Source organism: Saccopteryx leptura, chromosome 1 (assembly GCF_036850995.1).
Source record: "Saccopteryx leptura isolate mSacLep1 chromosome 1, mSacLep1_pri_phased_curated, whole genome shotgun sequence".
In the NCBI taxonomy this organism is placed as follows: domain Eukaryota; kingdom Metazoa; phylum Chordata; class Mammalia; order Chiroptera; family Emballonuridae; genus Saccopteryx; species Saccopteryx leptura.
The window spans coordinates 170413883-170436498 of NC_089503.1; the positions used below are offsets into that span (position 1 = coordinate 170413883).

A 22616-nucleotide genomic window follows, 5' to 3' on the forward strand; every position below is an offset into this window, starting at 1 on the left:
AAAGTATTGTCAGAGTATTTTTTTTCATCTATAGAAAATGAATACAATTTAACATGGCCACCTTACATTTTTTGGAGAAGTTAAAGTTCTGTGGTAATCTGGGATTATGAAGGGCAAAGGGCAATCGACTAAACAACCTCACATTCGAATTATTTTCTTGGACCCCAGTCCATATAATTTTTAATATGGCCAGCCACTTTTTCTAATTCTAAGTGCAATTTCAGAACTTCTTTTCAAAGCAAGATGAACTTGGATAAACATAAAATGCAATAACATGTTAACTGAAAAGTATACTTTTTAAAACATGCCAATTCACAGTGTAAATATTAAAAAGCAGTAAGTATATATTTTCCAAGGGTCTTTTGATTAAATGCTCAAAAGTCATGACACTTGAGTAAAATCTCCCTAGAACAGATGAAAAAGAAATGACCATGTACAAAGAGACCATTCTCATTGTGGAGGGAAAAAAACAAACTAAGTGGAATTCTGCCTATTTTCTGTGCATACATTTTTACTTTACTTTTTCAATTTTCTTCCTTTTTTTTTTTTTGCATATCGAATAAGCCATACACAATGAACGCACAAGATAGTTTTCCTCCTTTTCTGAAAATATAGCCCAAGTACAACAGAAGAGAGATGCTCCCAGTTAAGCATAGGCTAACAAAGCTCCTTGAGGCTGCATTCTTAAGTCTGCATTTATCTCACAAATAAGAACAACTCAGGTTTGCTACTTTAGCTTTAAAAATATGTATATATATCTATATCTATATAAATATAGATATATATAAATATCTATAAATATATAGATATAGATATATATAAAGATTTGAACAAGGTTAAGTTATACTCTAAAAAAAACTCACTATAATCTATGCTGTCTCTATGGCTTCCAGAGTTATTGAAGAGAAGCAAGCAAGCAGAGCTGGTACCACTCACACTCCCAGTAGCCATCAGTCTCTGATAGACTACGAGGATGTATCAGTTGCGTCCCCTTTATTTAGGACCATATTAACCAACTGTTTGTGGGGAAGGTGTATGATGAAGCGAAGTTAAATTGACACCTCTGTGATACGCCTGACAGCCCTCGGGATGCCCAATATTAATTTGTTTTCCTTGGCTACGTAAGTGCTGCCAAAGCGTATTATACATAATGTGTACTTCCAATCAAAATGATGGAAAGTATAGATGCTATTTTGTTTCATTCAAAGGAATACCAGAAGTCACAGAAGAATGTGTATGACAAAGATTGCCTTTTAAGATTTAAATATAAATTTACTTTTAATGTGTCTTTTTTTTTAAACAATGTAATCTAATCTTAGGTAGGCTCTCCATGAGTTCAATACCTTAAATAAGTACTTAATAGATTTTCAATGCCAAAAGCATGTGTTTTCCTTTATTATGCTGTATGAAAGAATTCCATATGTTATATTTCTAATGGCTAGCGCTGCATATTATATATCTATACGGCTCACAAAAATTAGGGGATATTTTATAGCTTCAGATTCATTTTGAAATATCCCCTAATTATTGTGAGCAGTAAATATTCAAATGCACATGTAGATCCATGCCAGTATATTAAAATGGACTTGAATTGAGCAGTGAGAAGCCAATGTGTTTAAAACTATGCCCTTTTTTTATTGTTTTGCCTTGGTGAGTTATCTTTCATATATATATGCATTGCCATAAATTAAAAAGGCATAACATTTGAAAAAATCAAAACATAAAAAGCAAGTTTCCTCCAAACATTTAAAAGGATTTTTTTTAATTAAAAGGGGGAGGTGAATAGATCTACCCACACATAACACACACAAAATCTAAATCTTCAGTTTGATGGTTTTCTGTAATTGATTAGAAAATACATCCGGGAAATACTGAGAAATATTGTTCAACTCAGAGGAAAGAAAATCTTGCCCCTCTGGAAAGACAAAGTAGAGAGGAAAGACGTGTTTGCTAAAACTCTGAATGAGAACCATTTTTATTAGCTCAGGTTCCCTAGACCTTAGACAGTGGAAGTCTAAAATGAACTCGGAACAAGTAAAAGATTCCAGGTGAATACTTCAAAAGGCAAAAGACTGTCCCTTATAACCTTAGACAATAAAGGAGCTAACTTTGGATCTGGTGGATTGGCAGAAAGAAACACCAGGATATTTTTTTTTAAACACAGAAACAGTAAATTTGTTAAAGGATTATACAAACAAATAAAGGTAGGAAATCAATCTAGGAATTTAAATAGGAATATGCACTAGAACAAGAATCAGAATAGACAGAGCACTGGGTCAGTGTTTTCTCTGAGCCTCCTCAGAGTCATTAAACAAAATCACAGACATCTAAAATTATCTCTTGGAAATTTTTTTTTTTAATTCTGAAATCTATGAGGTATTTTATAGAAGTATAATACTTATTCATTTTCTATATTTTCTTTCAGCAGGAAAAAATTAGCTAGTGACATATTTACATAGTACCAAAAAATGAAATTCCCATTTTGCATTTGTTTGAAAGCTGTCATGTTCACATTCAAATATATCTGTCAGATCCAATTATAGAAAGAAAAACAACAACAAAACAATGTAGCCACGAGCTAATTCAAAACTGTTTCTTGGATTTGGGCCTAAATCATTAAAACATGCATTTAATATTAGTAGCTTATTTTCTATTGTACAAATTATTTATGATTACTAGATATTGAATTTAGGAATGATACAAATTAAAACTTTATAAAATCAACAAACAAGTTTACTTATTACCTGGTAACAAGTCTTCTATACAACAGTTAAAAACCAATTGAGTTTAATAATCAGCCCTGATAAATGCCTGAAATTGTAACACCAGGTTAAAATCATGCCTGGGAAATTTAACTGGCAACTAACTGATTAGAAAAATAGTTGAGATCCACTTTGTTGCAGAAATGTACATGAACACTCTTAGCAGCATCCCTAGAATCTATATGTATACCTCTTCCCATATATATGCGTATTCCACACACACACAAGCATACACGTGTGTGTATCCTATGTGCCAAGTAGGATTTTAAATGACCTTATGAGTGTTTATTTCAAGCGGTATAGACCAAGTGTATCCTTAGACACACGCCAGTGAAAATCACAATCAGGGGCAACACATACAAAATGCAACAAGAAGAAGGTCAAGCAAAAGAGATGCTTGGTGCTGTCCCTGCACCATCAAATATACACATAAGTATGATTGGAGAAAGAGAACCTAAATATTTCACTGTCAGAGAATGTGGAGGACGGCCATTCATTTCTATCTCCTGTGCTTTAGGACAATGACAATTTAATACAAGGCCAGTGGATGTAAAAGAGATAAAAACTGAACAAACTGAGCCAGTGTAATCAAAGATTTTTCTCCAGAGAGCTGGCAAGGGCCGGAGCTCATGTGCACTTAGAACAGATCAACACGGAATTGTTTTTCTCTTCCATGAATTTGCTACGAAGCAACAATCAGAGCGAAGCTGATCGGCTTCACGACCTGAAAGTTCTATTGGGGAACCTTGAATGCTCTTCTCTTATTTCTAAATGCTTGATAGCTGATGCTACAAAAGTTTATTTCATCTTAATTAATTGGTTCCATAGAAACCTTGGCTATTAATTGCCACTGGTGTGACATAATATTAAGCCAAAGCCTAGATTTTAATTTACTTTACATAATAATATCAGTAAAACCTTCAGAGCTGACCAGCACTTCAGGAGGAATACAAAAAAATATTTTGTGTTAGCCATGAGGTTAAAACAAACGTGGAAGAATTTTTCACAAGTGATCCATACTTGACATTGGGCATTATGTCTACCTTCCAAAAACAAATGAACAAAATAACCCTGATCCCTTCTTTGTCTGTAGTTCTGGCTGGAGTGGGTTCTTGTGAAAGTATTGTTCAACAGACTCACAGAGAAGTTACCTGCCCTTTATGATGAATAGCACCATGAACCTAAAATTAATTGCAAAAGTATGGCCCAGCTAATGAGATAATTCTTATCTTTTTTCAGCATGGGAAGCACAGGTATTTTTTTCTGCTGGCTCAATATTTGATTTAAAAAAAAAAGTCTAAAGTATTATTAACTAAGTAAAAATCTGATTAAAAGACCTCAGAGACACAAATGACCATAAATTACAAAACCTAGAAAAATTTGGAGTTAAAACTGATTTCTTGCATTATTTTCTTTTTAAACCTTCGTTTCTTGTCTTTTACATTTTGACAGGTACAAAATATATATGTATATATATTCTTTTTTCCAGCTCCTATTAGCATTTTTGGAAGCCGAATTACAATACCATTCTTTATAAGATGGCCAATATAGTTTCCAGCTCAGATTAAATCAAAGAAATTTATCAAAGACCGTCGATTTAGATAAAAAAAAAAAAAAGAACAATGACACCTTATTGGGGAGAAAACACTAGAAAAATGATCATTCATGCAAGAGAATTAATGGATATCCACAAGGGCTTTGCTAATAACATGGGTTAATTACCGCTGCAACACGCAAGGCTCAGTAAATAAAACAGCAAAGCCATAAACACATGAAGATGAGAAACCATCCCTATCAGAGCCCACCAATACCCTCACCCTTGCCTCTGCCCAGGCATTGGGAAGCTGTTTCCCAGCCCTTGCTGTAAAAGGAGGATTTCTAAACTTAGCACCAAATGTGCAGGGTGATACATAAAAACCGTGACACAAAGGACCGGTGACACATGGGGGTCCCATCACTGACTCACCACTCCCATTCCAACCCTGATTGCCGTAACTCAGAGTCACTTTTTTTTTTCTTACTCCAAGGAGAAATCATATATTACATAACACACATGGTCTGGCTATCTTGACTATCTATAGCTTAGGCTATATATACAAATAGCCGCGGTTATTTCATGTTTGGGAAAAATGGAATGAATCTGTCTGCTTTAGTGACGGGAGGGACACGATGACTAGACTACAGCTCAAGAACACTCGCTCCCCCCACCCTGCCGCCACCAGTGTAGCTGGTTGTCACTGCCAGCAAGTTACAAAGAAATCATCTGAAAACCCCACCTACCCCACTTTACCTTTAAGGCTGCAGGTGTTTTCAACGGATTTATAGAGAGAAAACGGGAAGGAAAGTAACCTGAGCTCCATGTCTGGAGTTTAAGTCATCTCAGAAAAATAAACTTAAAGTGTCTGTATCTAGTTCTCAAAGATCACATTTAAAGTGGCTCAGGCAAGCTCCTATCTTTAAAAATAAAAGAAATGCATCTCTCTGATTCAGGCTTGTTGGTACTGTTGTTACTGTATACATTTTCCCTTCCTGCCTGTATTTATCTCATCTATTCTAGTAGTACTTTGGGATAGTTGTATTTCAATTTACTTTAGCTTTTAATAAAGAGAGATCAGGCAGAGGAAAAAAAAAACCCTGAAACAGAAAGATTGGACCATACAAAATAAAACTTGCAGAGTTCCAACCTTAAAAGCCAAATTTGTTTAATTTTTCAACGTCTGAATTTCAATTGATCAAGCTGAAATTCACTGGACTGCTCTCTCCTCACCTTCCCCATTTTGGAGTGTTTCAATTGCCTTTTTCTTTTCCAACAGCTGTGACAACTGTTAAAACAGTCAGCAAAATTAAGTCTGCTCTATAATCCTGTAGTCAATGTTACATTTTAATCAGAGGTTGAAAGGGATTCACATGATGAGCACACTCATTTAGAATGATTAGACAGACACATATGTCAAAATGAGCAGAGATATTATTTTCATCTATTTATGCTATCAGTTATTACTGCTGGTAAACGTGAAACAAGCTTTCAAGTATTAGGTTCTTTAAGGTGCTGGCACATTTCCTAAAATTAAAAATAAATAAATAAATAACAGAGTGACAGGTTAACATTTTAGGCTCTCCTCATGGTGGTCAATGAATTGTACAAAGCTTTTGCAACAGTCTCCGAAGCAGAAACTGTCCAATATTTCCCTCTGCCACTGCATTACTGGTTTAATTTCTATGTATAAACACACGTGACAGAGTTTAACCCAGTACAATTACTATGAATATTAATAACATGTATAAATTCCATGGTTTATTAATTGAGACAGAGAGGCAGATGCGTTGCTTAGCATTAGATCTGCCTGTCCAGTGAACCACGTAACCATCAAACCTGCACCCAGACAAGAAATCTGTATTAAGGAAAAAAAAAAAGAAGACTTTTAATTGAGCCAAATAGAATGCTAGTTTGAATCTTGCGCCAAAGCCAAAAGGACATGTGCCCTGATTTCATTTAAATGCATCTGCTTTAAGAGGCTTATCTAAACTAATTATTAAAATTAGCTATAAGTTAAATTCAAGGAAACTACTTAAAAAAAAAGAAGTCTCTAGAGGATTTTTTAAAAAGTTTGTTTTGTTTATTTATTTAAGAGGGAAAGTTCAGGATCTGGGTGAGCTTGGATAAGGCGTCCTTCCTGACAGGAGGACATTTGAAACTCTCCACTTCTCCAGCCCCAGGTCCACTAACCTTCAAACTCCACTGGAAGTGGGGTGGGGGGGCAGCCCTACCTTTGTTTATTTTCCATTTGCAATATGAAATCTGTTTCTGCCTTTGAGTGTTCCAAACTGAGGTACGCACAGCCTTTCAGTCTTTTGGTCCTTCTAAGTTCATTTCTTGGCTCCTATCCCCAGTGTGAGTGTGTATGCGAGTGCGTGGGTGGGTGGGTGCGTGTGAGCATCCATACATATCCACACGCTCACTCTCATCCACACACAGGCGGCCACGGAGACTGCAAGTCACTTTCATTTCGTACTTAATTACAAAGCAGTGCACTAGGCAGTCACTAAGGACAGCTAGTGGACATCCACCTATAATGCACTACCTCATCTCTCGGAGTTTTACATTTTCTTCACCATCTACAAAGCGAAACGCTTGCCAAAAGCATTGCTTTTCAGAATTATAACAGTTGGTATTACAGTAATGCGAAGGCAAAGCAACAGAAAGATGAACCATGGACCCCCCCACACATTATACTAATATTTTATCCTAACAGTGGATTGAAATTAAGTTTATGACCTACTCATTTACACACGAATGCCTGATTTACTTGTCCTTACCCCCCTTCTCCCCCATTTTTAGTAACCCGAACATATAGATCCATGTGCAGAAAGATAATCCTCACTATGAATTAAACTGCATGAAAGAACAAAAGTACTTTTCTGTATTTTCTGGACCTGGCACATGAAACAAATCCCCAACTCAACCCTGTCAATCCAAGGGGAGAATTGAAAAAGTCACTCCTGTTTCTTCTTTAGTTTCCTTTTTTTTTTTTTCTTTTTTCCCTCCCCTTAAATATTTATAATGTGTGAAAATCTCATGTTACTTAATGGACCGAATTGTCAGTAAGTGCTGACTTAACGCTAACATGCAAATAACATTATCCGAGCCCTAAATTGCAAAGGGCTAGTTTTTAAATTATTCTCTGAAGGAGTATTAGTAAATGTGCAATTTTGCCTCTAACTCTACCCAGTGAGAAATGACAAGGAGCTGAAAATATCTGTCAAACTGCACATACATAAGAAGCCCTCAATAGTCTAAATTATTCTGAATATTGTATTTTTAAAACATCTTTCCCCAGAAAATGGGTCCTAGTCAAAGATGCATTTTAACAGTTCACTAAGCATTTGTGCCAAGTGCCTATTCTTAGCACCTGAATAAGAAGTGACTGTCGCACAGCTGTTTTACTGACAGTCCCCGAGCTTAGCCTCAAAGGTAACATTGTAGTCAGAGAACAATTCTCAGACTTACTGAATTAGGAGATCACCAGTCCACACAAAAGACACCAGACAGACACAAACAAGCACGCGTGCACAGAAAAACATCCAGGGCATTACCTGAATCAGTGTGCAAAGATACAGTCTGTCCACCCACTGTCCCCCACCTTCCCACCCCCCCTATAGACCCGCACACCCCGCCCCACGCCGAGTTTAAAAAGAAAAGAAAAAAGGTACCTACTCTTCCTCGTAGTGCAGAGGAAAAGATTCGGGGAGGCAAAGTTCTACCGAATCCATGTGCGGCCGGCAACCATTATGTGCGCACCCCCAGCAATAAATCAAAGTTTCCTTGACAGAGCGCTGCACAATTAACACAAATGTTCTCCTGGTGACAAGCCTATAGGCACGGCCAGTGGGGACCAAAGCTCTCACACGCTCCTAATCAAGGACTTAAAGCCCCGATTGGAGCTTATTAATATGAAGTAGGGCTTTACATATGCAGTCCCACCGGCCCAGCCTGGCAGCCGATTGGGAGGCCTCTGCCCAATCAGGAGGGAGGCGACGAAAGGCTGCCCGAGCGCGCAGCCGGGCAGGTAGGCAGGGTGCAGAAGGCGAGGGTGCGCGCAGAGTGGGAGACTGACGGAGCCAGGACCAGCCCTGGCGCTCCGGGCCAGGCGCTCCAGGGCGCGCCCTCTCCTCCCCTTCTTTGCTTTTTTTTTTCTTTTCTTCTTCTTCTCTTCTCTCTTTCTCCCTACGAAGCTGCAAAACAAACCTAACTAACTTAACTCTCTAAGCACTGGAGGCATTGGGTTTCTAACCTCAGCTCTGGCTTTTTGTGGGTTTTTTTTGTTTGGTTGTTTTTTTTGTTTGTTTTTTGTTTTGTTTTTTTCTGCCTTGCAATGAAGAGCTCACACAGACTCAGTTAATTTGGGAAAGGATTCTGCGGAAGGTAGAGAATGAAGTTTGTCCTGGCGTTGTCTGTGTTTGAAATCCGTGGGGCGAGTTTGTTGAGGGTGTGATTTCTCGTGCATTCATAACTGTGTCTTTTCCTGTTTTCCTTATATTATAGATAGATAGACATATATCTAGTGGGTGTTTCACAGAGTCAGAAGACATTCTTCTCAATTGTTAGGGCATGTGAATGGGAAGATTGCATCTTTGAGGAGGAATTTAGTTTTTCACAACTCCAGAAGAGTGCCTCCAGGCAATTGGAGAGAATGCCCGTGTACATTATCCACTTAAACCTTTCTTTACCTGCTGCTGTCTCTGCCTCTTAGCACAGCTTTTCCAAACCGCAGGACAAATTGACCCTCTCCCTTTCAGGGTTGGGAGGTTGAGGGCAGTAGGGTAAAAACTACACTGAATCTATCTCAGTGCAAGATGAAGCCTGCGCTTTTGGCACCAACAGCCTGCACTCCAAGTGTCCTTAATCATACTGTTATCTCAATACAAGCTTCCAAACTGGGAGACATACAGAAATAGACATATGATTTTACCCCAAACTTTCAGCTTTCCAATAAAAGGCAGTTCACATATTTGTTCCTATACCTAATACCCTGACTGCTCTAAAAGATCAGCTCAGAAACATTTTGTAAATCATCACACAGTCCAGTCAGCATAAGGATTACTTCCAAACAGATAATGATTTAAGGATTTACAAAACTAAGAATTCTCAATCAAAAGTGTTTGTTTGTTTTTTCCCAAAGAGGATATAGGAAGAGAAGGATGTTTTTCCTCCAATAGCATGTAGTATATTGCCATACAGCAAAGAGTTTTCTTAGATCCCATTTTAAAATACAGAATTTTTTATACAAGCAAATGTACTAGAAATAGATACTAGCTACTTATAGCAAAGAGATAACTGCTACTTTATGGAGAGCCGAAGACCCACAATTTTGATATAATTCATCTCTGCTGCTTACCAACCTTTTGTATCATGAGTCTTATATGATATAAATAGTATAATCTTTGGGATCAAAATAAATTAATTCAGATATTCACGGTACATTAAATTCACTAAATCGGAACTCAACTCTTTTTCTCAACCCTCTCAAATTTTCTAGGTCTATAAAAAAATACTAAAATAGAACAGTCACATTAAGATCCAGAATATAAAAATGACAGACAGGATTTGTTCCCCCCACCCCACCACCCCCACAGAAGAAAGAAATTTTCCTAGCATATCTATGACTTGGTTCTGGTTCCTTTTATTTTTGGTCTAAATGCAGACAAGTTTCTACATGGGAACGCACATAGCAAAAACTGTGTCTGAGAATACTGTATAAAAGCAGGTAGTAGGAGCTTAATTACCAGTAGCATTATGCTGTCTATATTGTTAAATGTGAACTGTGCAATTAAGATGTAAATTTGGCTGTGAGTAGTGAATTACAAGAGCTTTGAGATGTGCAAGAAAACCCAAGCATTCTGCAGACACTCGGGGAAAAAAAAGATTTGCCTATTTGGTCTAAAATGAGGCACAGAATCATGTTATAATTTAAAAATAAATAAATAAGAGGCATTTGAGAAAACAACGTAATTTTTCCAAAATACAACAGAAGGAGTAGGAAAGCTAACAGCGCAGGAGAGATGCAGTTTTAAAAATACCTTGCATTCAAAGAGTTCTATCTTGATTTCTGAATAAACTAAGATCCTCAGGGTAGTGAATAGATTCGATTGCAAATATTTTAAAAAGATATGCAAAAACAAGTTTGCTTCTTATTTTGTCCAGAGAGCATTTAAAAAATAAGAATAAAAATATTTTTATGTGCTCAGTGCATTCAAATTTTGCACCTGTGCAGAATCCAGTACCGCTGTCAGTTTCTTTGCATTAGCATGCTGTGGCAGAACCTGTTTATTATGCCTCTGAGATGGCTTTTTAAAGACAAGTTTTGTAGTCAATTATTTGCTGATGGACCATAAGTCACCACATTGCATAAGGAGTTATTTTTTTTATTTTCTGGAATCTTCTCATTCCCTTTGGGTACTTACTTGACCTGTTATGAACCATTTGATGGTGTTAGTATCTATTTTTAAACATATTTAAACTCACATTCATGTGTATGCCTTTCATCTGTGCTCACAGAGACCCATGTACAAACATGCACGGTGGAGTCCCCAGTCACCTGTCACTGAACATATTTCATTTGTGCAAGGCGCAGTGCTAAGCTACTGCTTTCTGAATGACCAGAAGGATGCTAGGTGTCTGGAGCTGTGTTTCCCCCTCGGGATCAATGTGTCACCTCTACAAGTCAAGGACCTAAGATTACATCTCCTGTCTTGAGTCCACTTGAACCAATTGAAATTTTAAAATAATATCTACGGCACTAAACTTGCCAGACAGCTTCCAGAATATTTTATAAACACACAGCTTCGTCATCTTGAGAACCTTCCCTTGTCACAGAGTTTATCACCTTGAAGGAGGAAAGAGTGGATCATCACAGCAAATAAACACACTGTGAGCAATATTGGGCATAAACCTTCAAGAATCTCAATGCAAAGGATTTGGGAAGGGGGAAAAAAACAACAACAGATAAACAGCTTAGAATAAACACATATTGCTAATCAGTCTATACACTTCACAATCTTACCACAAGGAGTCTACCCAAAGCAAGATAAATGGGATCAAACAAAAGGACCTCTTAGGATTGTTTCACAAAGAATATTAATAAATTAGTTAATATCAGTCTATTATGCATCATGCCCTGGGTCCCAGCATAGTTTCAATCTCTTCTTTTTCAAAACATTTTTTCATTTTTATTTATTGAAAGGGAGGGAGGGAGGGAGGGAGAGAGAGTGAGAGAGAAAGGAACATTGCTTTGTTCCATTATGTGTGCATTCATTGGTTTATTCTTGCCCTGCCTGAGGATCAAACCTGTAACCTTGACTTATTGGGAACACACTCTACCCAACTGAACTACCCAGCCAGGGCTCAATCTCTCTTTCAAACAATATCCAAAACACTTCATTCTCAGGTCCCAACTCACACACAGACACCAAGCAAAAGAGACACTTTTTTTTTCCATTTGAAAAAACAGAAGGGCCACAAACAAAACTGAAGGGAAAACAAAAGGTAGATTCCTGTTGTCAGACCAGAACTTTCATTGTATTTTAATCAGAATCATTTCCTAAAACAGTCTAACAATGCATTCTTATGTTGCTAAAAGGAAATAAGAAATGATTTAGTCTTGCTAATTATTGCATATTAATAGCTATTTTTAGTCCCTGCCTTTCTTTTCAGGACTAAAATTAACAGGACTAATCTGTATTAAAATGTTTATAGATGCCATACACTTTTTGAAGCAAATTTTGATTTGGCATTGTGCATTTGCCATTTGTGAAATATTTAAAACTAAACCAAGGCACTGAAAAATGTAGATTTTTTTCAAATAGCTACTTTTGCCGGTCTTTCCTCAAGACCCTACCACCTTCGAAAAACTGTTTAACTTTTTGAACCATCTTCCCTGCTGCCTTGGATACATCATGTGTAATATAATATACACACGACCAAAGGCCCACCCAGACTATTAAAAACTACTCTCTTTAACTCCAGAAGCACACCCACAATGAACATCCCTGGAAAAAGAACGTTGAAGGACTGGCAGGAGACCTAGCCTCAGTATCCTGTTGGTACCCATGTGAGCTATGTGGCCTTGAATAGGTCTCCTCACTTACCTGTCCCTAGTCTCCTCACAGGCTCCTGGGATTCTGTTTACACTGGAAATCTGCTAAGAGCACACCTTTCCCTTTGAGATCAGAAAGGTTTCTTTCCAAGTCAGTCTGACTACTTTTCTCTTACCATCAAACCTCTGTCAATTCATCTACTCCATTTTCTGTCGCCTTCCATTTCCAGGGCACAGGCATTGATATTTAAATGATTGTCTCAATTGGCAAGAAACAATCATTCCTCCTGCAGGTGATCACTTCTACAGAAGCACTAATAAAATCCTTCCCTTCGGACAAACCTCTTGTCCTGTAAAGCCAACCCATTCCCAAATTATTGAGTCTGTGTATAAAATCTCTCCGTTGGGGGGGGGGGGCAGGGGGGGGAGGCAGGGGAGAATTACATCACCTCCATAACAGACCAAACTTTTTTCTAGTGTGTTTGTGAACATGAAGGAAGAAAAAAAAAAGAAGAATCAAAGGAAGACAGAGAGACTAATAGAGGCTTCTGTTTAATTAATTCAGGATTGTTTCACTTTCATTTCGTCAAGCTAATAATATACATGGTAAAATGTCAGTAAAAATTAAATGATAAACCATGGTAGCTCCAATGGGAAAACTGACTTTAGTTATATTGTATTTCCCACATACTTACTGTGGTAAAATGCCACCTGCATTTTATAGTGTCTTACAAGCTTTCTATAATCTGCATGGCATGTATTTACAGAGCAATCGTTAACATTTTGAGATTATACATTAATAAATGAGTTGCAGTTATAGTCTTTCCTGAATGTTAAGCACCACGAGCTAAATGCAGAAAACATTCAAGGTCAATGTCCCGTTTTAGACCTTTTCAGGCAGCTGTAATATTATGATAATCAAGCTTAAAATATTCCTATAGAAAGAGTAAATTAGCCTTTTCACTTGAAAGATGATTATGATAAACAATAAACCTAAGAGAGAACAAAATCCCTATTTTTAAAAGCCATAAATTGTTGACTCAATCATGTGTGTGATCATCTTGTCCAAAATAAAGGTCGGCTGAACTCTGAGAAGGTGGGGGGACAGGAGACAGAGAAGGATGGGGGAGGGGAACAAAAATGACAGATTTCAACAATAAAGAAGACTGGCTTTGATACCAAAAAAAGATCAAATTATCCACATTAACCCCCCCCATATGACATATATTTGAAGCTAAAAATATATATATAAAGTACATCCATGAAACATCAAAAAAGCACAATGTATTTTTTTCCTTATGTATATAATGTTCAGTACTATTTGAAAGTTCTCTCTTCCTTTAACACTTTTGTGCAAATTCTCAAAGGACCAGTAAAAAAAAAAAAGAAAAGAAGAAGGAAGAGAGAGAGAGAGACATATTTAGCATCCGGTGTCCATATAAACAGGCTTAAAGAGGTTATTACATTTTTTTTTTTTGATGTTAGAGCTTTCGGACACACTTCTAAGGTTCTTTCATAAATAAATACATTTGAGAAAAGCCTGCTTCCCCCAACCAAGGAAATTAATTAGAGATGGGTGTGTGTCTGCCATGCCCAGCAGAAGTCATGAGACCAGCAGACCTGCGAGGAAGGGGGGAAGTCGATCCTGGAGTTGGGCATTTGGTGTGAGGAGTGAGGCATTGGACTAGAGTCATATCACCCGTCTGGTCTGAGTCTCAGTGCCCTCCTCTGTTAAATGGGCACAACAATCTGACAATCTTGCAACACTGTGAAGGGGAGGAATCAAATGAAGCCAATTTAGCACAGTGTCAGGTCCTGGTTGGGGGAACCACGTGAGCCGGCAGACCGAGGACATGCGGCTCAGGCCAGTCTCCTCACCTAATAGCCGACAGCACCTCCCCTTTATACTCTCACAGTATCTCAGTTTGGATTAAAAAAAAAAAATTTACTGTCATCCTACCCATAGTGAACCTTCTGTCCATATTCACCATATTCTTTTTAAAGCTCATGAAATGAAAGATGAGCTATAAAGAAATGGTACTGTCAACCCATTGGCTTTCATCTCTGACTAGGATATCAAGATATTAATATAGATATAAAAAAATAAAGTGTAAGTGTCCCCTCAGTGAAAATCCCAATGACTTGTACCATAATATGGTATGGAACGTTTGTTGTAATACATACTGTCACATCTACATCGTCTCAATGGAATGACAGGAAGAAAAGAAAGGATGTCCCCATAAAGCTCCCATCATACTTTGCACGTGAGCATGAGGAAGGCAGATTTGGGAAAGAGCAGCCGACTCCCCAGAGTATCAATTGTACATACACTGTTTTCCAGGAATGGGATGGGGGGGGGAGATATATGGCTCCTACTCCCCTGCCCTTCTTCTGAGACCCTCGAGCCCGCGTCCCTCTACCCAGCCATTCAGTCAATATCGTGGCTGATGTTATTACCACCCCAAGTACCAGCTCTGTCATCCTGGAGCGCCTTTGATCAGATAACCTTCAAACTCCATTCATTCACAAGGCTTTGCTCTGGTCACGTGGAATGGCCGCTAATCTATAGCAGAACAGAAAGTCTGGACAACGTGAACTGCAGGCTGGGAATGACAGTCGAGGGGGATGTGAGCCCAACTCAGTTATCTTTCAGGTGAGGGAAGTAAGGCTCAGAGTGGTTAAGAACCAGGTAGTAGGAAACTCTTATTAGAAAACAGTGCATTTCTCCCCTTCCAAGGGCTGAGACACAAGCTACAGATGTTAATCTCACAATTGTTGACATGCATCAGTGCAGAGAACTCAAGCTGAGGCCTGACCCTTGGAGGACAAAGGTCCCAAGGAAGAGCCAAGGGACATCTGAGCCCAGGAGATAAACACCCAATTGTCCTCTACCTTCTCCAAACATTTAGAAAGACAGAGAATTGCCTATTAAAAATGAAGTGGGGAAGTATTAGAGACAAATTCTCTCTTTTCTTCATAGCCAATTAGATGCCCTTTTCTAAGCATTGACTTACCATTATTTTTTAAATCCAATTTTTATTACATGGACACTCCTTTCCCTTCCCTGACTCCCTACCCAACTGAGATTGGTGGGGCCGCACCAGACCTGACATCGTCTCTAGAATCAGTAACGGAACTTGGTAATGATTCCTGCCAACATGAGAGGGATGTAGTAAGCATGTTGGATAAGTGAATGGAAGGAAGAAACTAATGACAAATGTTACAGCTCAGGTTATTATTATTCAGTTGCAGGGAGGCTGCCAAATTTAGACATTATAACTCAATTAAATTGTTAAGGTAATATAGGAAATTTTTAAAAGATAACATGATTTAGAAAAAGAGAAGAGAAAGCCAGGCCTACTTATACTAAGGCATAACTTAACTTCCATTCATTCTTTTATTTATTTATTCCACTGAATACTTTCAGAAACAAGGTAGACTTCTCTTCCTTTTTTTAAAAGAAAAAATTTATTGATTTTTTTAAGAGAAAGGTAAAAAGGGAGAGAGAGAGAGAAACATCAACTTGTTGGACTTGTTGGACTTGTTTTGCTTATTCATGATGTCATTGGTTGTCTTTTACATATGCCCTGACCAGGGATTGAACCCGCAACCTTGGCACATTGGGATGTCACTCTAAACAAATGAACTATGCAGTTGGAACCTATGGATTTCTCCTCTCATAGGAAAGGAAGAAAGGAATTAATCAGCAGAAAAAGACAAAACTCTGTCCTTTAGGCCTCTCTCTCTGCTTCTCTGTCCTGCCTGTAATTCTTTAACTAAGTCCTGCACGAACCTGGTTGGTGGTTTTGATCCAAGAGCAAAATGCTGGTGAGGACACATCACCTCCGGGAGAGCCCCAGAACATCTCTGGAAAACCACAGGTTGATGTCTGCGCTGACTCAGACCCTGTGTCAGTTTCCTGGGATGAACAACAGGAGTGAGAACTGGAACTACAGAGAGGTCTCAGAGCCCTTTCTCCGTCCCGGATTTCACTCAGGAAGGTTTGGTCTAGCACTACCATTGATTCGTCTCTTTTTCCTGAGTTTCACAGCAAGGCCACCATTGTCCACTTCTCCCATGTCTAAGCCAAGGGACAAAGAGGCCTAAGGAGGCACGAAACCACTCTTCATTGGAACAGAAGCAATGGCAATTTTTAAAATTTGAAATTAAATTTAAAAATTACCATATTGGCCTGGAATTTTCCCAAGACTGCCTCATGAATAAGAAAGAACTACAATCGAGTCATATCAAGTAACAGCTTTATAAACCCCAGTGTTCTCTTTAGAATGATTCTATTTCATCTTTTTTCTCTTTCCAGAACACTGTGGAAGGGACTGTAGTGCATAGAGCCAGGTGCTCTGGGGCCTGGGTGTCTCATTGGGACAAAGATCTTGGAAGGAAACATAGCCACAATGTGCTTTCTCTATTAGCAAAGATGATTAAATGAGACAATATTAGCTTTAATGGGTGCTCTCTGTGGTTAGAGCTTGCCAGTTTGGCCCCACCATTGGCCTCATCTCCATCGACTGAGCAGTTAGTCCTATTCAATTATTCAATCCCCATCAGTACTTTGAGATGCGCAGAATAGAAATGTAAACATTTTGTTTATTTTTACCAGACATAATTCCTAGGCTCTTACTGGGGGGAGAAAGTTACATTTTATAAATAAACCATGTGACTTATAGACCCAGACAACAGTGTGGGGACTGCAGGAGGGACAGGGAGGTGGGGGGAGGTGGAGGAGGAGAACGGGGTAGGGGGCAGGGATAGATGCCGATGGAAAAAGACTTGACCTGGGGTGGTAAAAACCAATACAATAGACAGATGACATATTGTAGAATTGCGCACCTGAAACCTGTATAATTTTATTAACCAATATCACTCAAATAAATTGAATGAAAAATTTATAAAGTGAATAAAAATAAATAAATAAACCATGTTGTGTTGGAAAGGGTCCCTTTCTTTGTAAGTCTGGCTACAATGCTTAGCAACACAATCAACAGGGTAGACAGACCCCCTTCCAGGACTTCCAGGCTAGCTGAAATGTTTCCTTTTCTGTGAGCCTCCTCCAGGGTTCCCAGGTGGGATCAAGGTTGCCATAATGCTTTGCACTAACAGGTCTACCTGGTTTGTATCACGGTACATTGTACTGTATCTCTGAGCTCTTCCTTTAGGAAGCACCCTGATGGCCTTTAGTCACCTGGGCTATGCCTAGTATTATAATCTGGACAATGCAGGCTCTCAATAAATATTGCCCAAGAAATTGCTGTTTTGGGCAAAATATATATATATTATATTCATGCTACAATTTTTTTTTTGTTTTGCAAATGAGTTTCAATATTTCTCTGAAGAAATCCTGTCAGGATTTTAATAGGGCTAATATATCCTCTTTTTCATAATTAACCACTCACTAAATGAAATTGTCTCCTGATGTACGCAGAAAGAAGGGTTGTCATTGTTGAATCCCTCACCCAATGGATGAGAAGAAAATGTTGGCTATAGTTTTCAGTGTTCTTGTACAGTGATGGCAAGGGCCGGCCCTCTCCCCACCCTGCCACCCATGATAGAACTTCTAGAACAATTGTTTACTATTGACTATGTAAAATCATATTCATAATGAATCTTAGGCCACTTAGGTGGCCCTGGGTGGTCTCAGTTAACTGAATGATTGACTTAAGAGTTTGAGTTCTTGGGCCAGTGGGTCTCAGGGATAAAGCTGTACAATGACAAAAGCCAAACCTATAAAATAAACTGCTTTTGACTTCTACAACTAATTCACAGGCAGAAGTATGACTCTTGAGCTTTTAGAAAACTTTAAATTTGGTTCTTTTTTTAAAAAATTAGCATATGCTCACTTGTTTTACTCAGCTGTTCATGCTTCCAAATTTGAAGTAAAAAAACCTTAAAATTGGGCCTGGCTGGTTGGCTCAGCGGTAGAGCGTCGACCTGGCGTGCGGAGGACCCGGGTTCGATTCCCGGCCAGGGCACATAGGAGAAGCGCCCATTTGCTTCTCCACCCCTCCCCCTCCTTCCTCTCTGTCTGTCTCTTCCCCTCCCGCAGCCAAGGCTCCATTGGAGCAAAGATGGCCCAGGCGCTGGGGATGGCTCCTTGGCCTCTGCCCCAGGCGCTAGAGTGGCTCTGGTTGCGGCAGAGCGACGCCCCAGAGGGGCAGAGCATCGCCCCCTGATGGGCGTGCTGGGTGGATCCCGGTCGGGCGCATGCGGGAGTCTGTCTGACTGTCTCTCCCAGTTTCCAGCTTCAGAAAAATACAAAACAAAACAAAACAAAACAAAAAAAACCCCTTAAAATTGTGGTAGACCAGTTTGGTAGTAGAAGAGTTTCAGGGTGGGTCACTCCTTGTTTTCAGTCTGGAATCTGCTGGTGACTGGTGGATTAAACCTTCTGTATTTCAATTTCCTCATTTTTAAAATGCTGTTGACTCTAACCTCATACTGTTGTTAAGAGGATTAAATGAAACAGTCTGTATTTGAGTGGCCTCAACATTTGAAAAATCCCGATTCCCTAGGACACACCACAACCAACACATTTATAATCTCTGGCATCAGGATTTTTTAAATCTCCCCCAGGGGAATTCAGTAAATTGCCAAAGTTGAGATTTTAGAGTCACTGCAAATTGCTTTAGACTGGAACCTGGGCTCATTATTTTACCATTACTGAACTGCGCCATAGAAGTGTACAATGCATAGACTTGGATATTGAATGACCTGGGTTCAAACCTGGTTCTCCAGCTTGCTGGCTATGTGATTCTGGGCAACAACCAGAATTGCTTTGTCTCAATGTGATCATCTGTTAAGAACAACAGTGGACGAGAGGAAAAGGAGGGTGAAAACACAGCTGTCCTACTTACTTCATAAGGTTGTTGTGAAAACAAATGGGGTCACATAAATCTGAGCCCATCACGGAAGATGCAAATATAAGGAAAGATAATTCTTACACAGAGCTCACAAAAAACTATTTCCAACCTGCAGAAATGTCAGTGGCCCCTGTGACCTGTGAAGTCACGAAATGCAAGTGACTTCTAAGTCTCCCTTCACTAATTCCATCAACAAGACATAGCATTTCTATTGTTGTGGAGTCCATCATGCTCATATCTCAATACCCAACATGAATCATGGAATGAGGTCACCTGGCTATACCTTAGAATCCCCTAGGGACTTCTGAAAACTACTGAAGCTTACATGTCACCCAAACCCACTCAATCAGCCTCTCTGAGGTTGGGGGTCCACACTGTGGTAATTTAAAAAGAGGTCCACTGGAAATTACCAACTGTAGCCAAAGTTGAGAAGGAGAGTAAAAGGGTGAAAATAAGTTTTGGGGGGTGGCTTACAGTAAACCAGCATTTGTGGGCCTCAGCTTTTGTGTGATGTAATGCTGAGAAGCCAAATTGTCACAGACCCATCAGTTTAAGAAATTTAAAACATGCAATGCTGCCAAGCATCCACGTGAACAGTGACCTTCAAAGTGTCGATCACCCGGATGCTGAGTATAATTTAAAAATGTTCCAACACCATGCTTCACAATAAACACAGATGTAAAATGGTTTGACGAGAAATTAACATGGTACCGTGAACAAAAGAACCGAGTTCTTTTCAGTTTCTTGTATTCTTTGGCACTGGATGGATGGTTTTATAATGAATGTGGATGGTTTTTCTAATAGAAAATAAGAACCAAACAAAATTTAGGATGAAGGGGAGTGGGCTAAAGGGGGGACAGAGTCCTAATGGAGATACAAGATCTGAGAGGCAAAAAAAAAAAAAAAAAGACTTTTATGTTAAAAATTTTAGAAGTGTTAATCTCCTGGAAGATTCCTGAACACATACACCAATATTTCACATCCTTCTGTTCTTCCCCATTTCTTTTGCTTAACAAAATCCTCCTTATCCTTAATGTTCAGTTCACAGTAGAGGGTCAGAAGAGCCTTGTGACAGGATGACGAATCCTGCATCTCACTATGGTCACCCTTAACCAAATGCTCTTGACGTTTTCCTTCTATGTGTCTGACTCCCCCCTGACTATAAGCTTCTTGAAAAGAAAACTGCGCGTCCTGCTCATCTTTAGAACTAATCCCGGCTCTTAGGACAAGTGCACAAAAGATGATCTCTAAAGACTCATTAAACTGAACTAAAAAGCCGCCTGGCCATGGGAAGTAGGCAGGAATCCTAAGGAGGCAAGAATAAGATGTCATACAACCGTAGCTTTATTTTATTTTTATTTTTTTTAATAACAGCAAAGAAGATTCCTGTACCTAACTATCTTGGGTGATCTTTCACACTTTCAACTTGAGGTTAAGTGACAGAGCCGCCCAAGGGCTCTTGCCCAGTGGATGTCACTGATAAGGTCTTTGAAATGCTAATGTATGATCCTCTAGGGGTGGCACAGAGTGGTTCTCAAAGACAAGTGTCCCTGTTACCTGGAAACTGTTCAGAGTACATTCTCAGTCCCCACTTGGAGAAATCCTGAGGGTGCAGGCCAGAAACCTACGTTTTATCAGATCGTCCAGGTAATTTTAATGAGCGCTTAAGTTTGAGACCCACCCGTCCAAACTCAAGGATTTCAAAAAAGAATGAAAAAGAAAAAGAATGTTCAACCTCTTTTCAAAGTGAATTTCCCTAATGTGGCTTTCCTACATGGGCCAGGGAAACCCGAACTCTTTATCAGCAAGTATTTCAGAACAGACCAAAGCACAGCTAAATTTTAAAATCTGCCCTGATGTACCTTCAGGAGAATGCATTTTAAGATGCAAATGAAAAACCTATCTCTTTTCTACAGTCTGTTTTGCCAGATGCCTTCATTCCTCACCATTTTCCCCAATGATAGTCTCATAAATGCGGCCACAGGCACATCTCAAGTCCCAGGGCTGACCCCTGACCTCTAGGATGTTAGCCCCTCCCCCACTGAAGACCAGCCCCTTAAATCACTGACTCCCTATTATTCTGTGTTTAATAGGCCTGACCTGTGCAATATTTTTTATCTGGCTCCCATCCTATCTCTAATTTCTCTATTTTGAATGACTACCGATTTTGTGACGGGAAGGTGGCTAACGGGAAATGCAAACAATGAAAAGGCTAAATCAGTTTACAAAAAAATCTATTTGTCAAACAGTGTGGAGATGTGCCCAATTTAGTCCAGGCAGCCCATGCAGCTCTTGATAAGGGAGTTAGAAACGTTGCTGTTCGCCGAAGGAAAATAAAGGTATGGGCACCACAGATATATTTTCCTTTCAAAAGTCTTTGTTGTAACTTGTAGCTAATTAAATGCCCTTGTACAAGAGGCATACACACAGCAAAATCCAAGCAATTTTTTTCCTAAGGGAACATAAATAAGGGAGAGGGAGACATTAGCTTCCCACATACCAGTCTTTATGTTACATTTACATTTCTATACAGCCTCCCCAGGCTGACCAAGGAAAAAATAAAAAGAACACAAGGGGAGGTCTTTTTTGTTGTTTTGGACTAGAGAGATTTCTAAACCCTGCAAAGGAACGTGCTTACCATTAAAATAAAAGAAGAAGAGGAAAAAAGAAATAATAATTCTATCCTAGCTGCTTGTAAAAAATAATGCTTTACACACACCTTTCTATATAACCAACAGAGTAACAAAAAATCCAAGAACTTAAAGGGCTCACATTTAATGCGCACTATCTTACTCGCTCCCGGAGTTTGTTTGCGGGGCCGAGGTGTACTTGTATTAAACTTGACATTTATTGGAGCAGCTTTGAACTCACCATGTCACATTTATCAATATGGGATTTTATACATATTGACATTCTTTTGTTTTTCCACCTTCTGAACTTAACTATTTCACTGGGCAGAATTTAAAGTGTTAATTTGTGGTTGATGGTTTTTTTTTAATCGGCTAAGATATTCTCAAATGGAACTGGTACTGAATTACAATAGTCCCTAACCTGTGTCATCTCTCTTCTTTCACAAACTCATCTTCATATAAGAAGACTGTCCAACATAATAGAGTAGCATTGGATGTAAACATCGAATGTTGTCTCAACAGAGGAGTCCTGCATGACTAGAGAACTAAAATCTCTTTGGGGTTCATGCCATTTATCTGATACTTCTTTCTTTATACCTGTTCACAATTATGTCACTACACATGTGGACCCCTTAGGCTAAAATACTATCTCAACCCATCTGCACACCCCCACAAGTCTCTTTTTCACCTGGGAACTCAGAAAGATCACCTCTTTCTGGAGGCATCTTTTATCACACCATTATCTTGTGTTCTCAT

General features: G+C 39.0%; 1 protein-coding gene across 27 annotated transcripts in view; it reads right to left on the minus strand.

The window, feature by feature from the left end:
* The window catches only part of ESRRG (estrogen related receptor gamma), a 548848-nt gene that overhangs the window by 199720 nt on the left and 326512 nt on the right, over positions 1–22616 (minus strand). Inside the window, exon 1 of one of the 27 annotated variants that reach the window (XM_066379949.1) lies at positions 7978–8160. The exons of 25 other annotated variants lie outside the window; for them this stretch is intronic. In XM_066379949.1, coding sequence (XP_066236046.1) covers positions 7978–8033 — 56 coding nt within the window. In that variant the 5' untranslated portion in view covers positions 8034–8160. Of the gene's footprint in view, positions 1–7973; positions 8161–22616 lie in introns of those variants that run through there. One more of the 27 variants, XM_066380092.1, reaches the window with a different exon arrangement.